The sequence below is a fragment of the Phymastichus coffea genome, unplaced genomic scaffold, assembly GCF_024137745.1.
Source record: "Phymastichus coffea isolate CEN01 unplaced genomic scaffold, Cenicafe_Pcof_1.1 PCOF00045, whole genome shotgun sequence".
In the NCBI taxonomy this organism is placed as follows: domain Eukaryota; kingdom Metazoa; phylum Arthropoda; class Insecta; order Hymenoptera; family Eulophidae; genus Phymastichus; species Phymastichus coffea.
In genome coordinates this window covers 505,295-523,200 of record NW_026706856.1, presented here as the reverse complement: position 1 = coordinate 523,200, position 17,906 = coordinate 505,295, and the positions used below count along the sequence as shown (strand labels likewise).

The window sequence follows — 17,906 nt, the reverse complement described above, 5'->3', positions numbered from 1 at the left end:
TCAATCTGAAAGTAGAGGCCGTCGCAATCAAGTGTTAGGCTTGAAAAGTGAGCCGGAGAAAGAAGGCTGAAGGACGAAACGAGTAGCTGGCAGGAGGAGAGCGAAGCCACGCGAATCGCGCGAGCAGCGAGAAAAAAGGAGGGAACAAAGCGCATTCCGCCAGGCGTCATTTGTCCCTTGCAGCAGCTCCCTTGGCCCTTTGCTCGTCTCGCGAGACTCCTAAGACTCGTACGACTCGCCGACGCTTCACCTGCACGCGACGCGGCTCTGTTGTACCCGCTTGATGCACGGCCAGTCACCGTTTACTTGACTAGTCAAGGCCGACGGTGAATCTTGTCTCGCACTCAAACTCTCCTACAAGATTGCAAAGAGCCTCGGCTTTGTCGGCTTATTACGTCGCGCCGTGTGCTATCATTGGCGGCTGCCGATGGCCGCGCTCCTTTCAAATATGCAGGGCCACCTAATCCGGAAAACTGACACTTTTATTGTTTCCCACTCGCGAGCTCTTCCTTCAATTATTGTTTTTGCCTCCTCCGTCGTTCCTCAATTTCTTTTTCCTGCTCGCTCGGCTTCTTCCTTTTTTTCTTTCGTTTCGACCGACCGATCCTTTTTTGAACGGCGACGATGATACACCTATACCCAACGTTTATTTCGCGCCTTTACGACGCGAAACCTCTCATTTAATGGGTTCGCTGCCCCCCCCCCCCCCGCCCCCTCTCTCTCGCTACGCGTGCTTTGAGGTCAGCTCGGAGCACGGAACTGAAATAAGCACCTACAAGCTCTCGGAACTAGATTTTAGCCGAAGAGCATGCTGCAGAGCCATGCGACGGATTTGACTGGTCTGGTTGTATCGATAAAATGGGATATTGCAATGCTCGCGCCTGCTAATAGGGCCTTAAAGTGCCACATGAAATTGAAAGGCCGATCACGCGAGAGAAAATGTTTTAGCAAAGAGACCGGCCGGTTTCAACAATTAGTCGGTATATTTTTTCTTTCTCTGGAGAAGTCACGGCGCCTTTGGCGGTCGGCTGCGCGCGAAAGAGGTGCTATATCTACTTTGACGGGTTTCGCACCGAAAATTTTATGACAGTCTTATGGGTTCGCATAAATAAGAGGATTGACGGCAGTGTCGGCGAGGCTTTTACGAGACTACGTAGAACTGCAGATGGTTTAATATCAAAATTGAGGTGGATCGGCTCGCTGTCGTCGGATCCGAGCCAGGCAAAAGACAATGGGCCACTTAGCCAACACTCGAAATGGAAAAAATCGAAATGACTCGGGGCCGGCGTGGAGCGACCTGTTTTCTCGGTCGAACACGGCACTGGCACATGCCGGCAGACGTGGCGAGCCGCGCGCTGACGTCTGAAGAATATACGGCTCTCTGAGGCCCGCGGGTCCGCGGAGAACCGTGTGATTATGCCGCGGAGCGTGGCTAATTGCGCGGTGATTCGGCGAGCAACGCCCGAATCGACTGCTGCGAGCCGCGGCCAGCCGCGCGCCTGCCGAAACGTGTAAACAGCCGCTCCTTTTTTACGCTCAGCTCGGCAATACGCGCCGGAGAGAAAAATTGCTCACGCTGGAATTATGGAACATTCGGCCCTTTTTGCTCGCTCACCTTTCTTTTTGCTCTCTCTCTCTCTCTCTCTTCCACGGGCCATTTTGTCTTCGCTTTATGAGGATATTGTGAGCCTGCGCGATGTCCGTCTATAATGATGATTGAGCTTTTTCCAGTCTTAATCATTCAGCTTTACGACCGTATTTGCCCGCCGAGATGCACTTTATCCCAAACGAGTTTCACATATACACTCCTCAGCTGCCAATCTAACGGTTCATCCTTCTTCTTTTCAACGAACCTTGTGAAATCACTTTTCACTGACATTTTACTTGGTTTTTTCGATAAACACGTAGGCGCCGTTAACTGGACACTGGATACAGCAAACTCCTCCTCTGCACATCAAATCTCCTCGAGTCTCGACATTTTAATTATTGGCATAATTCAACTCTGTCGGTACCCGCTAAAGTCACAAATTAACATTCGTTGTTTTCGAGGAGCAATTTTTAAGACAAAAATGCTTTTAATCCGTAAAGCTGGAATGTCTTTAATGACATAGCCGAGAGATGGCTGTAGCGATCTGTAAGGACGACAGCTTACCGCCACTCTTCTGGCCCGTCACTTACACTAATAGCAGCGATGACCGAGCACCGAAGGAAAAGAGGACCTACTCCACGACAGCCAGCTTCTGATGGCACGCACAAGCAGTCACGAATAAAACGTGGCTAGTTGTTTTTCTCCTTAAAGAGGCCTTTATCAATGGGCGATTTGGATCTCGGTTATCAGTTCTCTTGCGACTGCCCATTTCAACAATTCAACAACGCCATCAGCCAAAAAATGGATAGCGATTCTTGACCAAAGCCCCTAGCGACGACAACCGGCCTGACGCATTCCAGCACTACCGAAATCGCGTTCTAGTCTCCTTCGCCCCCCCCCCCCCCCGCCCAGCACACCGATTCCCATAAAGCCTCTTGCTTTCATTGTCCCTGCGAAATACATCTGCGAATGAATTTCAATACATTTTATGTTAACAACTTGCTCACCTATCGACACAAACCACCAGTTTGGTAAAAAACAGTTTGTAATAAACATCGCAGTCGTTATTTGTCAATTACGATTCGTTGCGAGAGCAGCTCTTATGGAAGTGGTTCGCCCACCTGAATCATAGACATTGTGAAGCTATAGCCATGTGACTATGTAGTCGCGTGCGCTTGCGCTTGTATTACATCTACGGAGAGCGTTGGCTTTCTATTTATGACTTTATCCATGAGCTTCGTGGTACCTGTAGATTTATCGCCATCAGACTTTAATATTAATTTCACATTGTTGGATAGCTGTCTTTCGTCTATCGCGATGAGGTATCGTTGAAGCGATTGTTCCAATTACTTGGACTTGCGTACGATAGATGCTGTAATCGAAAGGTGTCGTTGTGTTGCAGTATGCATTGGAACCAATGGACGACTGTCGGTGCCGTCCAACAAGGAGCACCACTATCGCAACCTTCGCGACAGGTACACCAACTGTACCTACGTGGACGGCAACCTGGAGATCACCTGGCTGCAGAGCGACACGTTCGACCTGAGCTTCCTGCGTAACATCCGCGAGGTCACGGGTTACGTGCTCATCACCCACGTGGACGTGCCCAAGATCGTGCTGCCCAGGCTCCAGATCATTCGCGGCCGCACCCTGTTCAAGCTGCAAATCCACAACGACGAGTTCGCCCTGTTCGTCACCATGTGCCAGATGTTCAACCTAGAGATGCCCGCCCTGCGAGGTGAGTGCGAGTGCTCGGAAGTCCCGGGGGGCCGCGTAACTCCGTCGTAACCGCGTTGTATCCGGCCGCAGACATCCTGAACGGCAGCGTGGGCGTCTACAACAACTACAATCTGTGCCATATAAAGACGATCAACTGGGACGAGATAATCACGGGCCAGGGTCGCAAGTACACCTTCAAGTACAACTTCACGTCTCCGGAGCGCGTCTGTCCGGAGTGCGACCAGAGCTGCGAGCAGGGCTGCTGGGGCGACGGCCCGCAAAACTGCCAGCGCTTCAGCAAGACCAACTGCTCGCCGCAGTGCTGGCAGGGACGGTGCTTCGGGCCGAACCCCCGCGAGTGCTGCCACCTGTTCTGCGCGGGCGGCTGCACCGGCCCCAAGCAGAGCGACTGCCTGGCCTGCCGCAACTTCTACGACGACGGCGTCTGCACGCAGGAGTGCCCGCCCATGCAGAAGTACAACCCGACGAGCTACTCGTGGGAGCCTAACCCCGACGGCAAGTACGCCTACGGGGCGACCTGCGTGCGCAAGTGCCCGGAGCACCTGCTCAAGGACAACGGGGCGTGCGTGCGCTCCTGCCCGCCCAAGAAGAAGGCGCTCAAGGGCGAGTGCGTGCCCTGCGAGGGGCCCTGCCCCAAGACCTGCCCCGGCGCCGTCGAGGGCGTCAACTCGCTCAACATCGACATGTTCAAGGACTGCACCATAATCGAGGGCTCGCTCAGCATCCTCGACACCAGCTTCAAGGGCTACCAGGTCTACTCCAACTTCACGTTCGGGCCGCGCATCGAGCCCATGCACCCCGACCGCCTCGAGGTCTTCAGCACCCTCAAGGAGATCACCGGCTACCTCAACGTCCAGGCCGACCACCCCGACTTCCGCAACCTCTCCTACTTCCGCAACCTCGAGATCATCGGCGGGCGCACCCTCACCGAGTACTTCTCCACCCTGTACATCGTCAGGACTTCGCTCGTCTCGCTGGACTTGCGCTCGCTCAAGACCATCAGCTCCGGCTCCGTCTCGATTCTCGAGAACAAGCACCTCTGCTACGCCGACTCCATTAAGTGGGACACCATTAGGAGGTCCGTCGAGCACGGCACCCTCTTTTCGAACAACAGGAACGAAACCGAGTGTCGTAAGTAGACCGCAGCCCCGCGACACCAGTCTCTCTCTCTCTCGCTCTCTCGCTCTCTCGCTCTCTCACTCTCTCACTCTCTCACTCTCTCCCAACAGTCATCGAGGGCCTCGTCTGCGACGAGCAGTGCTCCGCGAGCGGCTGCTGGGGCCCTGGCGCTGACCAGTGCCTGTCCTGCAAAAACTTCATGCTCGGAAACGTCTGCGTCAAGGACTGCAATTCGCCTGGGTGAGTCCGCGCGCGGGAATACGATTTTGAGCACTGCACCGCGCGTCGTCACTTCGACCGAGCAACCCCTCTGACGATTTGTCTGCGCCTTTTGCTCTCCAGAATCTACCAGGCCGAGGACAACAAATGCAAGCCCTGCCACGAGGAGTGCAACGGCACCTGCACCGGTCCCAATCCCGAGCACTGCGTCGCCTGCAAGAACGTCCGCGACGGGCCCTACTGCGTTCCCCAATGTCCCACCTCGAAATACAACGACGACGGACAATGCAGACCCTGCCACGAAAACTGCGTCGGTGGCTGCGAGGGGCCCGAAAACAACATCGGTGAAAACGGCTGCCACAGCTGCGAGAAGGCCATCATGAACGGCAAACACGTGCCCGACGGATGCTTGCAGAAGAAGGACCCTTGTCCAGACGGTACGTCTTGTCTTGGATATTCGTTTGGCAGAGCGGTGCATACTCTGGTGCATAGGCTGAGCTACGATCGGTCCTGTTATCTCGCTAGGCCATTACTTTGAATGGATAAGCCCGCAAGAGCAGGGAGCGCTGAAGCCACTGGCCGGAAAGGCAGTTTGCCGCAAGTGCCACGCCAATTGCAAAAGGTGCACCAACTTCGGTACCCACCAGCAGGTCTGTCAGCAGTGCGTCAAGTACAAACGCGGCGAGCACTGCGACGAAGTTTGTCCGGACGATCACTTCGTCGAGGCCGACACCAATAACTGCGTTCCCTGCTACAAGGAGTGTCGCGAGTGCTACGGACCGGGGCCCCACGAGTGCTACAGCTGTCGGAATCTCAAGCTGTTCGCGGTCAGTCTCGCTACCTTACACTTACACTTCGTTTCACTCTTATTCTCATATTTTTCTAAGTGTCCTTGCTGATCCGCAGGAGGGCGGCAATCCGTTCGACAATACCACGGCTTTTAACTGCACGGAGGCCTGTCCGCCCGAGTACCCCCACAAGGTGTTCACGCAGGAAGACAGTGATTTGTACTGCTCGGAAAATCCGGTCGGCTTCGGACTCACTTACGACTCGGATCTGCAACCCGCACTTATTGGCGGCGCCGGGATCGCCATGTTCATCGTGTTCTGCATCTTGGCGGGACTGTTCTACCATTGCCGAATGAAAGTGAAGGTGAAGGAGAGCGCCGTGAAAATGACGATGGCCATGACCGGGCTGGACGACAACGAGCCGCTGAGGCCGACGGGCATCAAGCCCAATTTGGCCAAGCTGCGCATCATCAAGGAGGAGGACATGCGCAAAGGCGGAATTCTGGGCCGCGGTGCCTTCGGCAACGTGTACAAGGGCGTGTGGGTGCCCGAGGGCGAGAACAACAAGATCCCGGTGGCGATCAAAGTGCTGCACGAGAACACGGGCGCCAACACCTCCAAGGAGTTCCTCGACGAGGCCTACATCATGGCGTCGGTGGAGCACCCCAACCTGCTGCAACTGCTGGCCGTCTGCCTGACCTCGCAGATGATGCTGGTGACGCAGCTGATGCCGCTGGGTAGCCTGCTGGAGTTCGTGCGCAATAACCGGGACAAGATCGGCTCGAAGCCGATGCTTAACTGGTGCACGCAGATCGCGCGTGGCATGGCCTATCTGGAGGAGCGCCGCCTGGTGCACCGAGACCTCGCTGCGCGCAACGTCCTCGTGCAGACGGGTAACTGCGTCAAGATCACCGACTTCGGCCTGGCCAAGCTGCTCGACATCAACGAGGAGCAGTACAAAGCCGCAGGCGGCAAGATGCCCATCAAATGGCTTGCCCTCGAGTGCATCCAGCACCGCATATTCACCCACAAGAGCGACGTCTGGGCGTTCGGTGTGACCATCTGGGAGGTGCTGACCTACGGCCAGCGGCCTTACGAGAACGTGCCCGCGCGCAACGTGCCCGAGCTGCTGGAGAAGGGTGACCGGCTGCCTCAACCGGTCATCTGCTCCATCGACGTCTACATGATCATGATCAAGTGTTGGATGCTGGACGCCGACACGCGACCCAGCTTCAAGGAGCTGGCTAGCGACTTCGCCAAGATGTCGCGGGACCCCGGCCGTTACCTGGCCATCAGGGGCGACAAGTACATGCGGCTGCCCTCGTACTCGCTGCAGGACGAGAAGGAGATGATCCGCAACCTGGCCTCTGCGATGGACGGCGGCCCCCCGGAGACGCTGGTCGAGGACGACGAGTACCTGCAGCCCAAGTGCCGCGCGCCACTACCGCCGAACCTCCTGTCCAACAGCACCTCCGACTCCTCGCCGCCGAGCACGCCCATCAAGAGTTGCTGGCCCAACGGTTTGTCCCTAGGCGCAGCCGACTCGCCGATCCCGCAGAATCAGCAGAACTGGGATCGCGAGCTGCTCAGGTACGGAGCCGCCGCGCTCATGCACCCGACCGTCGGACCCGGTGCCCTCGGGCCGCTCAGCCACGGCCCCGCCAGCCACTCGTCGCTTGCCGACGCCCAAGTCAGTGTTCAGGATCCGACCAACTCGCTTCAGAGGTCCCACTACAGTCGTCCCAATGGTCACTGCGCGCAGCACCTCGGCGCCGCTCATTCGGACGCCGGCAGCTCGAGATACTGTTCGGACCCTCTCAAGATGATCGGAGTCAGAGGTAACTATTCTCAGCCCGCTGCTCTTTCGTAGATGCTTCGTTGCTGTTTCATTGCTGTTTCATTTGATTGCTCCTTGACCGCCCCTCTTAACCGTCTTAACCACTCAGAGTGCTTATTCTTTCTATTAACCAACTAAAACTCCACAATTCACATCAGATTGTGACGTGACAGATGACGGATTCCTTCCCGAAGCTACCACGGTGCATCAACAGGCCCAGGTTGGCGGTGTCAAGCTGGATCTCCCCGTTGACGAAGACGACTACTTAATGCCGTCAACGCAGCCCATATCTTCAAAAACGCAGTACATGGACATTATTGCCGAAACGAGTCCGACTGGTAAGATGAAGCTCTGCTACAGCTCAATTACAAAGCGGTTCGTTGCTCGAGCTCCGTTCAATCAATCACCACGGTCGTTATTCTACCTAGAAACCGAGTCGAAGCGTCTGAACAACGGCTTCCGCCAGTATCCTAAATTCTTGACGATTCCCGGCAAGACTTCGCTCGACAATCCGGAGTATATAATGTCTCAGGATGATGGCCCGTTGACGCCACAAACTCTCGGCATTCCTACGACGCCCACTCAATTGGACCAAGCATTGACGAACGGTGCGTTTGGTAGTGTTGCTCCTCTACGTCAGCGAACTTCCGAAGAGGAGTTGGACGATCACGAGTATTACAACGACTTCGTTACTGATCGCGAGCTTCAACCTCTTAAACCTTTGAGGAAGAACGAAACTACCGTCTAATTTTATTTATTTATTTTTTTTTTTTTTTTTTTGAGCAGACAGTCTGTTGAAAGTTTGACAGTTGAAGAGTCAAGTTCGTCAATAAACATTTCCATTCTTTTCCGAGAAAAGAAACAGTGTACAAAATATTGGTTTACCAGAACTAATTCGAAGCGGTGAGACGAAATACTTGGCTCTCTTAATCGTTATTTCAGATCTCGAAAATTATAGAGTAACGTGCACAGGTAACGCGAGGTCGGCGTGACCAGTTACTAAAAGATTTTTAACATTGTATAAAGCTAACGTTATCAGTCGATCAAATTTGATACTCGCGCAAAAGTTGCAATTTGTTGTTACTAGAAGTATTTTTTCAACTGTGTATATCAATGCAGTTTGATCAAAACATGTTGATTATCGAGATGTTTAACAAAAGTTTTGATATTGAAAATATTTGATACAATTTTACCAATGGATTTACCTCACGAAACGTTTTCGTACATATCCATTTTTTTAACGTATTCGTACTTTTAAAATTTATAAATCGATTAAATGTTTAACAAGCTTATAGATAACTGTAAATCGGCAAAAATCTTTATCCATAAATTTTCTATTTGAAAATTGTTGCTCGACGGTGATCCATGATGTTTAGTATTCTAATTAGCAAATTACTGCTTCAAGCATTTTTATAAAATTTACAAACTATTCATGCGACGACTTTCGAATGCGATTTGTAGTACTTAGAAGTTTCCTAAATAATAACGTGTACCGTGTTTGATTGTGATCATAACTTAATATTTTATGTATACAAACAGTGTGAAAGAGAGAAATTGCGAGGGTGATATATGAATATGACATGCATCTTTGCTGTATCTAGTGCTATATCGAACACATTTTTACAAATAAATATTTCGATATACCAGTAATATCAGCAATTACGATAAAATGTAGTGCAAATATATTCTTAATGTGCCATTGTTAATGTGGCTTGTAAATAATTGTAACTTATAAATGTAATTTACAAATCAGCGTGCATGTTCATTATTATGTTGTGCGTAAGCCCGATTGAAAAGAACTAGCATCTATAAGCCGTTCAAGCGAAAAAATCTATTTTTACATGTGGAATGACAAATACTTGTGCGATTTTTTATACATTGATCGATTTTGCATTGTCAATCTAGTTTTGAAGGAAATGAAGTTTTAACAATATAAATTTTAATATTCGGTCGAACGAATTCGAAAAAAACTTCGTTGTCACTGATGACTGTGATAAAAAAAATATTTAAGCCTTAACAATTTTTAAAACTACGCAATCCTACATTAATTGGGAGTTGTTTTGACGCTAAACATAAATGATAGAAACTTTTGTTCATTGTGCAGAATATTGAAATTGAAACACTTATGAAATAATGATTCGATTCAGTAAAATAACTATTGATTAATTCAAGATTTGTCAAAAGTAAAGTACAAATTCGTAAGGGAACATACTTATCGTTAAGAAGGTGTACCGCAAGCTGGCTTTCTCCATTTCAAATGTCGATTATGCAATATCTGGTTAGTATTCCGTTTGCTTAAATTCGTAGTAAACAGAGACGATGGTGTCTTGTCGCAACATAATATTGTGGCCAATGAAATTGGACCTGAGCGCATTTTGACGAGGAAAAATTTCAAACTTATAACGTTTTATAATTATTATTGAAGTTCAATGTATATATCAATACAATACTAGTGTTTATGTAAAAATGCCTTCTACTCTGTAGAATGAAAGTACTTCAATCATTAAAATAATTATGAGGCAAAAATACGTACTACAAGACAGTACGTAATACACTCTGCTTAAATGATTACTGGATAGGACGTGCCATGTTGTAAAGACAACAAGCGATGGAACAATCAGTTTCTACAGAAAAATGAGAATCATGAATCAGAGTTTGAGTGAATTTGCGTGATAATTGCAATGTAATATTTTCCAATTTCACACATCAATGTCGAACGAATCAAGTTTTTTCAAAGTCACAAATGCAAATTGCCTTCAATAAGTCAATACCTACTGTGTACATTATGTTGAATATTATTAAAATTTAATGTAACGTATTTAATTTTTATCGTATAACAGTTATTATTGTTTAGTATATTTTCACTTATAAAGTGCGGAAGCGAGCATATAAGTAGATAACTAAACATATATTTTAGTCTTGCGGTAAAATGAGGAGAAATGGTTAAGTTCAGGTTTTGTCCGTGGCCAATGGATATACGTCATTCTTCCAACTACAGTATTTTCATAGCTGCTAGGACTGTTTCGAGCAACTGTAGCAAAAGACTATAATTAAAGAATCGATGTATTTATCATGCGGTTGTGGACATAGACTTGATAGATCTTTATGCATATTATATCATATATCGTTATAAAATTATAAATAAATGAAAAAAATCAATATTTTAAATCAGTGTCTCAATTGTTCACCTACTCTCAAGATTTTAGAGTGGCTTTTTGCAGCTTGTCTGCTCTCACTGTACGCCAGTAAAAAGCTTGCTTGATAGCAAACACGATAAATGTGTCTGATAATAATTGATGAATAACGAAAGACCCTTGGCACGAGAAAGCGCGCCACGCCTCCATCAGTGGCTCGTCCGTCGACTGAGTGCTGACAATGAGAAGATGATGAGTAGTAGTAGTAGTAGTAGTCTTCGCACAATGTTGCCGTTCACGCATAAATAAAACATCCAGACATTGAATTACAATGCTGTTGTTTAATCGGCAAAACGTCAGTATCGGCGCGCGAATGTGCTTGCGACTCGTAAAAATTCCTACTTATCAGCGCTAAAACAAGAAACGGACAAAATAATCGTCTGTGCAGTTGTGCGTACAAAACGACGGCGACAACTTGTCGACAAGAGATGCTGCACTTTGACAATGCCTCGAGCACTCAACTGTATCTCAATTAAAACTGAGTTGCTTAGCAGAGATCACGGCTCCATAGTTTGGCCTCTTGTCACTTGCCGATCGACGTTCATCAAGTACAGCTAATATTCATGGCTCGCATCGAACATTTATTAAGGCGCTTTTTACAGAGAAGCCTTGCTAGTCCCAAAATTGTAGCTACATCACACAAATACTCCTTTGCCACTCACATTTTTACGTCTCACGGGCCCTTTAAGCTCGATAACGAACCGAGGTATAGTATCAATTCTGTCTATCTTTATTACTTTTTCATCGTTACGCCAATCTATTTCAATACTGCGCGAATCAATTGAATCAATCGTTTTCCTCTCCTCAATCTTATCTTTCGTTCATATTTGAAACATTTTAGATAAATACCAAATTTGAATTTTCAGTTAGTTTCGAAAGTAGAAATGATATTAAGGAAATTCATTCATATAGATGTATGATTTTATTAATATTCGCGCAAGACAGAAAACAACGAACATACCGATGTTACCGATGTTACTGATATTGTTACGCGCTTTGAACGACTGGGTTTAACTTGTTTAATTTGTTTGTAACACGTATCGTTCGCTTAACAGCAGTACAACGATCGCAATGAAAAAGTCGACGAGCAAAATGGTTTACTTGAAAAGGAGGGCAAATAATTGATGGATTTATCGCGAGTGAAAAAGTTGGATTAAAATTTGACTGCATTGAGCTTGTCGGAAAGCATACGGTGCATACTTTGCAGCGTTACAAGTATTTTTATTATGTAAATTGTCCGACGCGACATCTAGTGGTAAAGACGCAATAAATTGTTATCACTGTTATCAGAGATCAGAGTGAAAGTTGCGGGTTGAATTTTCTGCTTGCAATGTTGCTTTTGATGAAATTGTACATACCTACGTACTTAGCCGGCAATCGCGTACTATATAAGTCGAGAGTATGCGACTCCATGTTTGTAATTATATTTGTGTGCTAAGAGAGCGTCGCCTCGTGTAACAGCTTGTTGCGCAGACGTAACTTAAGAACAATGTCAACTCAAATGAAGGACCCGTACCTGCGGCATCTATTTGACGGTGACCCTGCTTGGAATGTCTACAGTAAAGGCGTGATCAACCTTTCAGTGGGTGCGCCAGGCCCTGATCTGCTGCAGAAGTGCACTAGCCTACTAGCCAAAGCAACCAAACATAGACTGGTAAGATGTTTATTAAAGTATGCTTTTGCAATGCATATCCTCGATTATTCGGAATAATTTGCAAAGGAAAAACGTGCAATTCTAGCAGACTTTAAAAGACATTTTGACGATGTCTCGAATCCATTTGTGTCAGTTAAAAAACCATGTCGCATCGTGTGCAATGTTTTCATTAGATTACGTATCGATCAGAAAAAGCCTCCGATTTCATTTTATTTGATAAATAATTGGCTTTCCTCGATCAAACATGAGCTGAACTTGTTATCTGTCTGCGTAATATATAATTACACAAAGATAAGTGTGGTAGACGTCCAAACTTTCTTCTTTTCATTTATTCATGCCAACTGATTGCAACGTATAATGGCAGATTATTCTTATTGTACAATGTTTTCTGAAAATGAAAATATAAGGTGCACGCGGCTAACAATGAAGCAGGGCAAATACACTGAATGTTTTTATTTAATTGGATTATCGTTTAATAAACTTTAATTAATAAATTAATAATTAATAATAGATTAATAAACTGAATAAACCAAGCAAAGAAATAATATATGATGGATGAAATTAGAATGAATATCATTGAAAATGATAACAGGAAGAAGAGGAGAAAGAGGGAAAATATTATCTATTTCAATACGGAGCAACACCCGGCTTGTGGGAATGTCGCGAAGAGCTAGCTAAGTTTTTGACCCGGCGTTACGGCGATCCAGTTGCCCGTGAAAATTTAATACTAACTTGCGGAGCTACCCATGGACTTCAGTTGATATTGACCAGCATTCTGGCACCCGATGCTGTCATTTTCGTGGACGACGTCACTTATATGATAGCACTCGAGGCTTTCAAACAATTTCCCTTGAAACGCGTTATATCAGGTTTGCTTTGTTGCAACTCACCGAATTTTAGCTACTGTGAAAATCACACGGACGTCCGTTGTTTATGCTTGTGTGATTAACAGTTCCGATGAAAAATGATGTGGTCGACTTGGACGCTCTTGAAATATTGGTGAAGCAAGAAACGCTGAAAACATATTCTTTGGGAAATGACAAGATATTTTGGGCTATGTACTACACGGTGCCGACATTCCACAATCCCACTGGGATGAGCATATCTCCTGGTAAGCGGACCTACAAACGATCCACCAGCTGATCAATTGTCTACCGACGTACTTTTATTTCAGACATGTGTCAGCGACTAGTGAAAATGGCACGAGAAAATTCGTTTACCGTAGTCTGTGATGATGTTTATAATCTTTTACATTATCAAGCTGAATATCCCCCCCACAGACTTTTCAATTACGATAATCCAAAAGATCTAGATTACTGTGGAGGCAATGTTATTTCGAATGGATCGTTCTCGAAAATTCTTTCGCCAGCGATTCGTGTCGGTTGGCTCGAGTGTGGTCCACGAGTTGTCAATATCTTGAAGGAATCGTAAGAAATTCCCTCTTTCACGCAGATAACGCTTTATACTTATTTCATTTCTCAACTTGGATTATTACTTTGCAGAGGAGTTTTAAAAAGTGGAGGAGCTGTCAACCATTACGTTTCCGGATTAATCGCCAGTATTTTGCATCTTAAACTCGAAGATGAATACTTGGATAATCTGATCAAGATATACAAGGCAAAATCTCTTTTTCAATACGTTACCTTTTTACAGCAATCTATTTAAATAATTTTCATATTTTTATTTCTAAACGCCCAGGAACGTATGACAGCTCTGTGTGATGTACTCGACCGTAATTTACCTCGCAATTGTTCTTACCGACACCCTCAAGGCGGATATTTCGTCTGGATCAAGCTTCCTGAAGGTATCTTTAAATTACTTCTTTTGCATAATTATTCCATTACTAATTATTTTTTTCAATTACAGAGCTGGATTCTCTACCGTTTATGAAATGGTGTCAAGAAGTACACAAAGTTTCGGCTATACCTGGGGCCAGGTTTTCAAATCATGGCAAGTCAAAAAACTATATAAGAGTCAGTATTGCATTTCACAACGTTGAAAACATCAGAAAAGCAGCTCTATTACTCTGCAATGCCATCACAGAATATGCAAAAGTTAAAAGTAGCCTGTGAAGTTATGATACTAGGAGACATATTCTAATTTTTGCATCTTTTCATTCATTTTATATTTCAATTTTTATACCACTGTTATACATTGATATTGTAAAAAATTCAGTATTTTTTCCAAAATTCTCTATTTACTCAATTATTATTTTACTACTTTTGTAAATATTACATTTTCAAAGAATTTTTTCAAAGAACATTTGTAATTCTCGAAATTTAATCAGCTTTATAATTATTGCCATTCAAGGATCAAAATTCAATAATGATCTTATAAGAATAACACAGAAAGGAAAGGCAAATGAATTTCAATTCATGGTAGCTGAGTCAAAGTTTATGTAAATTCTATATGTCGTCAAGGATAATAACATTTCAAAGATTTCAGTTCATTTTGAAAAATGTATTAAGCATAACTATAACACTTAAAAAATTAAATATCTCACAACATCATTACTAAAAATAATTGATTCTATTCTCATTATCCTAGTAATTCATCTTGTTTAGTTTTTAAAATATTTTCTGCTTCTTTAATATACTTATCATGAATCGCTTCTACTTGTCCTTGTACACTTCGAACTGTATCCTCACTTACATCTTTTCTTTTCCTCAAAGTTTTTACCACTTTATTTCTAATATCTTTAATTGAATCTCTGTGTCTAATAAATATTGCCTTGGCGTTTTTGGCTAAATTTTCTCTATGTTCTTTTGTTACCCTAAAGCAGATTTATTTATGAAAGTTTATATCTGAAAATTTTAAATATTATAACATTATGCAATTTACTTGGGAATTGGTAAGAATATTGTCGTTCCATCCTGCTGAGGATTAAGATTTAGTCCACTCTTTTCGATAGCCTTCAGGATATGAGGTATAGCAGTAGGAAAAGATGCAATGTTCAGCACTATAATTTTTGGTTTACGTGCAATTTGTGCAAGTTCTTGTAGTTGATATTCTTTCCCATCTAACAAGACAGGAATCTGTTCAAGAGAACCACTTGTTGAACGCAATGTAAGATTTTTAATAAAATCAGCTTTGAGATTTTCAATAACTTGATTCATATCATTTATAAGACTCTCGGTATCAAATAATTCACTAATAACATTTAAATCAATTTTTGAGGCCTTGGGTTTTTTTTTCTCTTTTCCACCACGGTCTTTAGATTTTCTAGAAACTATCGATGTATGGATGTTTCTGGAGAGAATTTCTTTCTCTAATAATAAATATTTCTCTGATTTAAATTTTTGAAATTGTAGATTCAAAGAATTATTATTTCGCACTGATAAACATTTTTCATAAGAATAATGAAAACAATCACTGTTTCTAAGAATAGAAAGAGTACGGGTACTATTATTAACGTTAAAAAAACGTAAAATATCTTTAACAATTTTCATATTCATAACAATTTCTGTTCAAATTAAAATAAAATTTATATTTGAAGCAAAGAGGTTAATTTAAATTAAATGAAATTTCACTTTCAGTAGCCTTGTGTATAAATAATAAATATTTTTCTACGAATCGTAATTGTCACAGATGCAATATGTTTAATTGACAACTATGAATATTTATGTACATCTAAATTTGTTATTAAATTAAATTTTCAACAACCTAATAAGCTATTTGAAAGTTCAACTGCTATAAATGGATTCATTGTTACCGATGATAATATACAAAGTAAGATATCTGTACTATCGGCTGAATTAATTTGCATAGCAGTCCAGCTCGGTGTTGACTCTGACTCGAGATATGTGTGTGTGTGTGTGTGTGTGTGTGTGTGTGTGTGTGTGTGTGTGTGTGTGTGTGTGTGTGTGTGTGTGTGTGTGTGTCAGTTCAGTCGGTTGGTTAGATTTATAGAATGTTTATTATACTGCATTTGTTCGCGAATGAGATAAACAAGATCATAAAAATTGACATAATTATACGTCTATCGACAATTGCATGATTTGCGTTATCATTTTGTGATATATTTTTTAACAAATAGTAGTTACCGAATTTTAACCATATTTTTGAAAACGTGACGGTATTTAGTAGTCTTTGATATTGCAAGTACACTGATTTATTTTTCATAACTTGCACAATAACAATTGTTATTTTAAAGTTAAAGTACAGTTTTTTATTGCTTACATCTCTTCTATATATTTATAGAACTTATCTAAAAATTAGCAATAATAGTTTTTTTTTTTTTGCTCTATCAGTAAATAACTTTATTAGTAAGACAGCTACAAACAATACTGACTAATCTTTTTAAATTTAAAGCTATATTCTGTTGGGCTGTATCTCCTCTACAACAAAGTTAATTGATATAGACACTATTAACTTATTTTTAATGAATCAATATGAATATACTACCAAAAACACCAGTTTCAATTTTACAAGAAATGATGGTTAAGAAGAGTATAACTCCTAACTATGAGTTGATCCACAATGGAGGTGGAACACATCAAAATACTTTCACATATCAAGTATCATGTGATGGTCTAACAGCAACTGGTACAGGCAGATGCAAAAAAGATGCTAAACACGAAGCTGCAAAAGCAATGCTGGAAGCAATAGCTAAACATATTTCTTTGCCTCAATTACCAGCATCCCCTAGTGAATCACCTGTCAGAACACCTTTGCCAATAATTGTACCTGCTCCTCCAAAGTCACCAGCCAATGTTCCCTTTCGTAACACAATTGGTGAACTGCAGGTATTATCATGTTCTGCTTCATACATAATAATCAATGACTCGAAAACAATTTTTAAAGAAAAATTAATAATCTGTATATTTTAAGGATTTGTGTTCAACTAATAATTTAGATGATCCAGTGTATGAAGAAATAAGTGATGTTGGACCTCCTCATGCACGAGTTTTTACTGTGCAATGTTTGGTATCAACTTTTGTAGAAAAAGGAATAGCCACAACTAAGAAACAAGCAAAGCATCAGGCTGCTCAAAAAATGATAGACCGGATAATTGCAGTTGTCTCAGATGAGGGCAGTGATCACATGAAAGATAGAAATACGAAAAAGGAGCAAATGGCAAGTGAAATAGCAATAGCTAGGTATCCCGAGTTGACTGTAAATCATGAAGTAATGAAATCCAAAGTAAATTGGGGGCTCAAAGTGTTAAACTTTCATAAAAGATTGAAAGAAAGCTTTAATGAAGAGAATCTCAAAATCTTTCAGGATAAATTAGAAGTTTTATCAAATTTAGTGAATAAGTATAATAACAATAATAATGAAGAATTATATTCAAATTTAAAGCAAGAATTGGAGAGTACATTGATATCTTCGAATATACAGTTTTATTATACAAGTTTTGCAAGTGCCCATATTGGTTATATCATAGGTATGCAACTCAGCACTGCTCCAGATATTTCTGAAATTGGTTCAGGTAAATCTGCAATTGAAGCAGAAGTAAATGCCATAAAAAAAATTATTGATGCTTTACAATTTTTTGTAAACTAAAAAAAACTAAGTGAAGAATAATTACAGTCCGAAATTTGCGATTTTTGTTTTTAATACATAAAAACATTTATTTTTTTGGAAACAAAGTTAACCTGTGAAAAATATTATATTTTATGCAAAATTGTGATCATACTTTTTATTTCTACTTTTAATATATTGCTTACAAAGTATTAAAGTTATTCTGTAAAAATACTGTAACCCATTAACTATAAAATAGTTGGTGTATCAATATCGATAACTTATTAAGTGTTGAAAAACAATT

General features: G+C 43.0%; 4 protein-coding genes across 16 annotated transcripts in view; 3 read left to right on the top strand and 1 right to left on the bottom strand.

The window, feature by feature from the left end:
- LOC131664818 (epidermal growth factor receptor) overlaps positions 1–10,429 on the top strand; it is a 63,028-nt gene extending 52,599 nt beyond the window's left edge. For 5 of the 6 annotated variants that reach the window (XM_058936210.1, XM_058936214.1, XM_058936215.1 and 2 more), the window contains 8 exons: positions 2,991–3,326; positions 3,398–4,459; positions 4,558–4,687; positions 4,790–5,103; positions 5,192–5,493; positions 5,573–7,292; positions 7,450–7,629; positions 7,720–10,429. In XM_058936210.1, the coding sequence (XP_058792193.1) occupies positions 2,991–3,326; positions 3,398–4,459; positions 4,558–4,687; positions 4,790–5,103; positions 5,192–5,493; positions 5,573–7,292; positions 7,450–7,629; positions 7,720–8,039 (4,364 nt within the window). In that variant the 3' untranslated portion in view covers positions 8,040–10,429. The remainder of the gene's footprint in view (positions 1–2,990; positions 3,327–3,397; positions 4,460–4,557; positions 4,688–4,789; positions 5,104–5,191; positions 5,494–5,572; positions 7,293–7,449; positions 7,630–7,719) is intronic. The other variant, XM_058936211.1, reaches the window with a different exon arrangement.
- A 470-nt stretch (positions 10,430–10,899) lies between these two features.
- LOC131664782 (2-aminoadipate transaminase-like) lies at positions 10,900–14,238 on the top strand. 3 transcript variants are annotated; one of them, XM_058936140.1, is made up of 8 exons: positions 10,900–11,191; positions 12,046–12,139; positions 12,732–13,008; positions 13,092–13,250; positions 13,314–13,566; positions 13,642–13,756; positions 13,838–13,943; positions 14,006–14,238. In XM_058936140.1, the coding sequence occupies exons 1-8, from the start codon at positions 11,049–11,051 to the stop codon at positions 14,209–14,211; spliced, it is 1,353 nt and encodes a 450-aa protein (XP_058792123.1). In that variant the 5' UTR covers positions 10,900–11,048; the 3' UTR covers positions 14,212–14,238. The 3 variants fall into 3 exon arrangements, with proteins under 3 accessions (XP_058792123.1, XP_058792122.1, XP_058792124.1); XM_058936139.1 differs by having other exon boundaries at positions 11,947–12,139; XM_058936141.1 differs by having other exon boundaries at positions 11,071–11,191; positions 11,925–12,139.
- A 439-nt stretch (positions 14,239–14,677) lies between these two features.
- Positions 14,678–15,819, bottom strand: LOC131664785 (ribosome-recycling factor, mitochondrial). Its single transcript, XM_058936150.1, has 2 exons — positions 14,981–15,819; positions 14,678–14,912 (listed from the first exon to the last, which is right to left on the bottom strand). The coding sequence occupies exons 1-2, from the start codon at positions 15,592–15,594 to the stop codon at positions 14,678–14,680; spliced, it is 849 nt and encodes a 282-aa protein (XP_058792133.1). The 5' UTR covers positions 15,595–15,819.
- Positions 15,820–16,028: 209 nt separating this feature from the next.
- LOC131664783 (RISC-loading complex subunit TARBP2-like) lies at positions 16,029–17,864 on the top strand. 6 transcript variants are annotated; one of them, XM_058936148.1, is made up of 3 exons: positions 16,029–16,174; positions 16,451–16,884; positions 16,970–17,864. In XM_058936148.1, exons 2-3 carry the CDS (start codon positions 16,531–16,533, stop codon positions 17,642–17,644), a joined length of 1,029 nt encoding a protein of 342 aa, XP_058792131.1. In that variant the 5' UTR covers positions 16,029–16,174; positions 16,451–16,530; the 3' UTR covers positions 17,645–17,864. The 6 variants fall into 6 exon arrangements, with proteins under 6 accessions (XP_058792131.1, XP_058792130.1, XP_058792129.1 ...); XM_058936147.1 differs by having other exon boundaries at positions 16,029–16,214; XM_058936146.1 differs by having other exon boundaries at positions 16,029–16,236.
- Positions 17,865–17,906: the final 42 nt, after the last annotated feature.

What these genes read in the sequence shown, in the direction of transcription:
- LOC131664782 (XM_058936139.1), top strand. Translation starts at nt 11,049, where the DNA reads ATGGCTCGCATCGAACATTTATTAAGGCGCTTTTTACAGAGAAGCCTT. An exon ending in AAGCTCGATAACGAACCGAG is followed by an intron (nt 11,192 to 11,946) that starts GTATAGTATCAA and finishes CTCGTGTAACAG; the next exon opens with CTTGTTGCGCAGACGTAACT. An exon ending in AAGCAACCAAACATAGACTG is followed by an intron (nt 12,140 to 12,731) that starts GTAAGATGTTTA and finishes AAATGATAACAG; the next exon opens with GAAGAAGAGGAGAAAGAGGG.
- LOC131664785 (XM_058936150.1), bottom strand. Translation starts at nt 15,594, where the DNA reads ATGAATATGAAAATTGTTAAAGATATTTTACGTTTTTTTAACGTTAAT. An exon ending in ATATTCTTACCAATTCCCAA is followed by an intron (nt 14,913 to 14,980) that starts GTAAATTGCATA and finishes AATCTGCTTTAG; the next exon opens with GGTAACAAAAGAACATAGAG.
- LOC131664783 (XM_058936148.1), top strand. Translation starts at nt 16,531, where the DNA reads ATGAATATACTACCAAAAACACCAGTTTCAATTTTACAAGAAATGATG. An exon ending in ACACAATTGGTGAACTGCAG is followed by an intron (nt 16,885 to 16,969) that starts GTATTATCATGT and finishes GTATATTTTAAG; the next exon opens with GATTTGTGTTCAACTAATAA.